Genomic DNA, 6,012 nt, shown 5'->3' with positions numbered 1-6,012 from the left:
TGCGGTCTAATGGACACCGCACTGTTTCATTGTTGAACCAAAACCCCTCCCTCCCTCCCGCAACTGTGATACGATTTCAGCTTCTGTTCTTTAGTCATCGCTCAGCTAGGTTCGGCATCGCATTGTGCAAAGGGTTGTGTAAATTGAATGTGACTTGTAAGTGGACAGTGGTTTGCATAGACGTTTGTGCGTTGTGAATGTAAAAGCGCAGCGTATACAGTGTCAAAATGACAGATATACATAAGTTTTTTGTACCTCAAAAGTGAATTAAAACTACAAATGAAAGTGGAGGTGTCAAAGAAGATAGTGTCTATGATGAGGTATCATTGGAAATTGGTTAATGAAACACAACCATCACTATTAAAAATTCCAGTAGTTGTGCTGATGGAGAAAATAAAGACGAAGCCAGTACCTCTGCTGGCTTCAAGTGCATCGATGAAAAGGGTGGCAGTATCCTGGTCAGTATTCCCAATGTCTGAAATTACATTGAAAAAAAAAAGGATATTGACAATTGCCTAAAGTATAGGATTTTATTGAATCCATGGCAACCTGAAAAAAGTTATAATTTTAAGAATGACATAGACAGCACAAAAAGAACATTTCAACCAGACTGGCTGTCATTATATCCATGACTGGTCTATTCTAAAGCAGTTAAAGGTGCCTTCTGCAAGTTTTGTGTGCTTTTCAGCCCACGCATAACGCATGGTAGTCATCATGGTACATTCATAAGCCACCCATTCACAAATTTCAAAAAATTCCATGAATGAGCAAAAATGCATATGAATTCTGGGTGGCATAAAGATGCAATAGAAAAGTCAAATAATTTCATTAGTGTTGTGACAAACAAAACTAAGAGTGTGGAAGAACTCGCCAACGAGAATCTTCCGAAATTAGTACAAACTAATCGTGCAAAGTTAAAATCAATTGTTTCTTGTGTATTGTTTTGTGCATTACATGACTTACCTTTAAGAGAAGAAACAAATTCAAATGCTGTATTTGATGATTTGTTACAATTTAGGTTACAGTCAGGTGACGAAACACTGTGGAAACGTTTTGAGGGTGCGCCTAAGAATGCTACCTGTGTTTCTCATAGAACCCAAAATGATTTATGTGCCAAAGTACTAAGAAATGATTTGATTAATACCATCAATAACACAGAATCATTTTCAGTTTTGGCAGACAAATCAATGGATATTGCAGGCACAGAACAACTTTCTCTTTCTGCGCGTTATTTTGACCATGTAACTAATGTTGTCAGAGAAGACTTCCTTGAATTTACACCATTAGCAACGTTAGATGTAAAACATATCTCCAACACAATAATATCTACTTTATCTGCTTGGGGTTTAAATCTAGATAAAATGGTAGGACAAGGCTATGACGGGTGCAGTATGATGGCCGGTAAAATTGGCAGAGTACAGAAGATAATTGCTGAGAAATATCCCAAGGCTCGCTTCTATCGTTGTGCTAGCCATCGACTTAATTTAGTTGTGAATGATTTGAACACCTTACCAGAGGTTAGAAGAGCCATTGGTACTATTAAAGAAGGAATTTCTTTTTTCCAGGGGAGCACACAAAGGATAGTCCTAGTTGGGAACCTTCAAAAACTGTGTGAGACACGCTGGTCTGAGAAGCATAAGTCTATAAGGAAATTTAATGATAAATTTTTAGAAATTGTTGAAGCATTAGCAATTTTACATAAAGAAGGAGATCGTGAAACTAGTCAGAAAGTCCGGCAACTTTACTGCACACTTACTTCTCCAACATTTATTCTTACATTAAAAGTCATAGCAAAATATTCAGCCAAACTAGAACCTGTCACCAGTATCCTACAATCAGTAAACATTAACTTGTTAGAAGTTTCAGAACACATTCAAGGAATTGTAAAAATGTTATTGGATGACAGAGAAAATGCGGAAGGCAAATTTGAAATGATAATGAAAAGTACTGAAAGCAACTATAGTGCACTTGGAATAGATGTCACTGGCATTCGACAACTGTGAGTGTTGCACGACAAGTGCGTCATTCAAATCATCCATCGGTTTCTGTCACTGAGTACTACAGAAAATCTCTCTTTATTCCATATTTGGATTTCCTAGTCCAGTCCTTGCAGGAACAGTTTACAGAGGATAACAAGGCATCTTTTGCGATTTTCTGCTTGCACCCAAAGGTAATGAAATCCCAAAGCAACCTAGATGTGAAAAGGATAATTGAAAATATCATAAGATTTTATGGCAATCTTTTAGATAACCTCACTGAAGAAGCATGGACATGGATCAGTATGTGGAAACGCAATAAAGTAACTGAAGGAGATATTGCTCAATTAAGCCTGACTGATCTACTGGACATAGCCAAATTCATACCCACCGTAGCTTCAGCCTTGAAGATAGCCCTTAGCTTACTGGCAACCACCTGCTCTGCGGAAAGATCGTTCAGGTACTTAATTAACACAGTAACATTTTTCTGATTGAAATAAGTTAATTAGAAAGACTTTGAAACAATTTCTTAAGTCAGATGAAACATTTCTTCTAATTATTTTTAAAACTTGTTTGAAATATTATCACAATAGAGTAATTGAAGAGGGTTACACTGTATGAATTAGTATAGGCCTATGTCATGTTTGTTTGCAGCACTCACAGGAGTGTGAAAATGTGGCTAAGACCTACCATGGCAGATAATCGACTCAGTTGTTTGTGTATGGTGTCAGTTCATCATGATAACATAAAATCAGAGGAGGAGTCCTTTATCGAAAAAGTGGTAGATAGTTATGGGAAGGACCTGAGATGAATTCAATTTCTGTTTAAGTAATGCAGGTATGTTAGTAGTCAAGTTTTGCACATTATTAGTAACAGAACTGATTTCCACAATCGTATGCCTTCTTTTGTTCTTAATATTAAATTTACAACAGTATTTCAAATTACATTAATACATTTATAACAATAAAACAGCCACATCATCCTTACAACTAAAGTTCAAAAAATTTGTTAAGACATGAATCTGCAATGGGTTGTGGAAATTGTTGTGTACATTTAGTTTTTACTTTACAAAATAGAAAGTAAAGCCCTGTTTTTTTTTCACTTTTCAGGGAACTAACAGAGAAAAGTGCAAATAGCAAGAAAATGTGTTAAGGCAGGCAAAAATGAACGATTTATTCTTACTTAAAAAGAGAAAATAATTTATATTTACCTATTTAACAATCTGAAATTTTTATTATTTATTTTAAGCACCCATTAACATCTCTCAGCAGTGGTGCACTTACTGACATGGCGTTGTGCTTCAAAATGTCCATTTACAAGAGCAATTCAGAATATTCCCACAACATTAACTCTTAAAATGAGACACCTTAACAGCAAATGTGTGAGAAACAGCGAATTCATCTAAAACCGATGTGGCTGACACTAGGGCATCTGCCTGTAAGAATACAGCATAGCACACGAAACTAAACTTTACAGAGGTGCCAAATTTTATTCGGAAATGAATTTCCAGTTTTATTTGTCTCCTCTCTATGACCATGTGGAGTCATCACACTGGGACCAAGTTTGAAACATTTGCCAGTTGCCATTTACTTCAGTATTGCAAGCGAGGGTACGCCATTAACCATCCAGGCATTTGATCAATATGGCATATTGTAGAGAGATGGTAACTAATAAGTGACTGATGATTAATGAGACAATGATGGCTTGTTTGTGATAGTTTCATAATGACTTACAAATGAGTGGTCTCAATCCCTTAGTAGTCACAAGGGCCACCTGTGATTCCAGGCTTCGTTTCTATAATATATCCCGGATGTGCTAGTTTCCAAACATACAGGAAAGATAAAAACTGATTTTCAGTGTCTTGAAGGCCTGGTCAGACACAATGCCACAGTCTGCCTGTGCGGGCCAGGCATGGCGGATGACCAGGGCAAGGAACACCGGACAGAAAAAAGCGGTTGCTGCTGCGTCAGCTGTCACACCGTGGAAATAGACGGAAACTCATCACATTGCAGCCTGTACGTGTAGCGTGGTATCATAGATCTGCCTTGCGCCGTTGCTGTCAAATGCACCAGCAAATGCAAACAGCCGCTCCGGGCTGCTGCGAATCTGTCTGTGTTGAAACTCGACGTCAGCTGGTGCGGCGACCCAGCCAGAGTCGTGCTCTGTGTGACCAACACCTATATACAACAACGATGCGGCCTTTTCATAGCCATTGCTGTTCAAGGCCACAGGTCGGACCACCTGGCCAGATCTTTCTGACTAGGTCTTTAAGGCCGGTTGCACTCACAGCGGATATTTTCTGCCAGGTCAATTGACCGTCACCATTGTCAGAAGTCCAGTGTTTACACACATGGCAGTAAAATCACTGTCGCCACCCCACAAGTCAGTAGATTAAAGGCAATGTACTTTCATCATCAAACCCATTCCTTTAATTTTAGTGTGTTATGTAAATTATTCATTGTTTTTAAACGTACAGTTTTGTTTGAAATGAACAGACAGTAAAATCTAAGTATTGTTATTGTGTTGACTAATGAAAAGGAGAAGGGAAAACCGAACAATTTGGGATCATCATCCAATTAATTTAAGAAGAGGGGAGGATGGAGCTTTCTAAACATTGTTTGAAGGGAAGAATGACAAGATATACTTCAGTTACTTCTGATTTAGAATTTTTAACAGCAGGAAAACAAGTAGTTCAGAGAGAAAAAGCTTAGGACAGGTTCAAATGAAAATGGCGGCAAAATGCACAGTCTGCTAATGTAAAAACAGGTTTTACTATAGTTATAATGTTAGTTTTTTATGTTCATAACTCTGGAATGGTACTAAAAGTGCATCAGTATTTCTAAATTGCATATAAGGATAAAACATCTGGCTTACCATAAAATGACAAATGCTCTTCAGAGAACAATTTTAATTCAGTAAGTATATTAGAATGTGTAGGCCTATTCCAAAATAGAGCTGTATCACATGAAAGAATTGTTCTTAGTTAGTACACTACGCAGCTGCAGAACACTATTGTTAAGTGCATAAAAGAAGCTTTCACAGTAGTGTAAGTGAATTTGACCAGGTTTACACAGTTGAGTGTAGTGAACCGTTTTTTCCCGGACGGTTAATTTAAATTCAACTGCGTTCACTGCATGAGCAGTGTTTTTAAGCACTTAAACAATTATTAGTGGTAAAAAAACAATTTATTGGCAGAATACGGGTCAGAAACACATCTGCAGCATTTTCAGTGTCATGATCCACTCTTAGTCAGTAGTGAACTCTTACCCTATGCCCTAAGCTAAGGAGATTCTGTCTCAACTGGGTACTAGCAAGATTTATGCAAAAACTGATCATTGTGACACATACCTGCAAATTCCTTTGGAGGCAGCCTCCAGGACATTTTGGTTATCAATATCCCGTTTGGTCTTTTACAATACAATCAGCTACCCTTCATTATCATCAGTGTATTAGTAATTTTCCAGCAGTATCTTGAACAACTGTTGCTGTATGTTACCCAGGCTGCCAACTACTTGGACAATATCCTGGTTACTGGTGCCTTTGTCTAAGACTTCTTACACAATCTGAATCTTTTGTTTGCAGTGTCTGGTCATGTGGGTCTCCATTGTAACAAGGACAAGCGTGACCTGTTAGTGCAATGAGTGGAATATCTTGGCCACATCCTAAGTGCTTCCAGCATCTACCATGTCATGCAGTCCATTGAGGTGATTCAGAAGCTCTCTGTGCTTTGCCACAAGAAGGAACTCGAACCTGTCTTAGGTCATTTCATTCTCCATGCAACTGCTGTCACAGAGACTCTTCTTCACTTCCTCTGAATGAATGTCCAGTGCCTCTGGTCCCCTGAGTGTGGCAGGGTGTTCTGCTTATTAAATCAGATGCTCCTCAAGCCTACCTGCCTTATGACATATGATAGCTGTGTACACTCACTACTGATACCTCCCATTATGGTGTGGGAGCTGTTCTTTTCCAAGTGATCAATGAGATGGTGCAGCCGATTGCCTTTGTCTCTGAAACTAGTCTAAGAAACTATTTTGCC

At 38.3% G+C, this 6,012-nt stretch overlaps 1 protein-coding gene across 1 annotated transcript; it reads left to right on the top strand.

The window, feature by feature from the left end:
• Positions 1-773: 773 nt before the first annotated feature.
• LOC126184057 (52 kDa repressor of the inhibitor of the protein kinase-like) lies at positions 774-2,787 on the top strand. Its single transcript, XM_049926418.1, has 3 exons — positions 774-1,999; positions 2,065-2,436; positions 2,631-2,787. The coding sequence occupies exons 1-3, from the start codon at positions 774-776 to the stop codon at positions 2,785-2,787; spliced, it is 1,755 nt and encodes a 584-aa protein (XP_049782375.1).
• Positions 2,788-6,012: the final 3,225 nt, after the last annotated feature.

Source organism: Schistocerca cancellata, chromosome 4 (genome assembly GCF_023864275.1).
Source record: "Schistocerca cancellata isolate TAMUIC-IGC-003103 chromosome 4, iqSchCanc2.1, whole genome shotgun sequence".
Classification (NCBI taxonomy): Eukaryota; Metazoa; Arthropoda; class Insecta; order Orthoptera; family Acrididae; genus Schistocerca; species Schistocerca cancellata.
The sequence above is the reverse complement of the archived record's forward strand: the minus strand, read 5'-3'. Positions and strand labels throughout refer to the sequence as shown.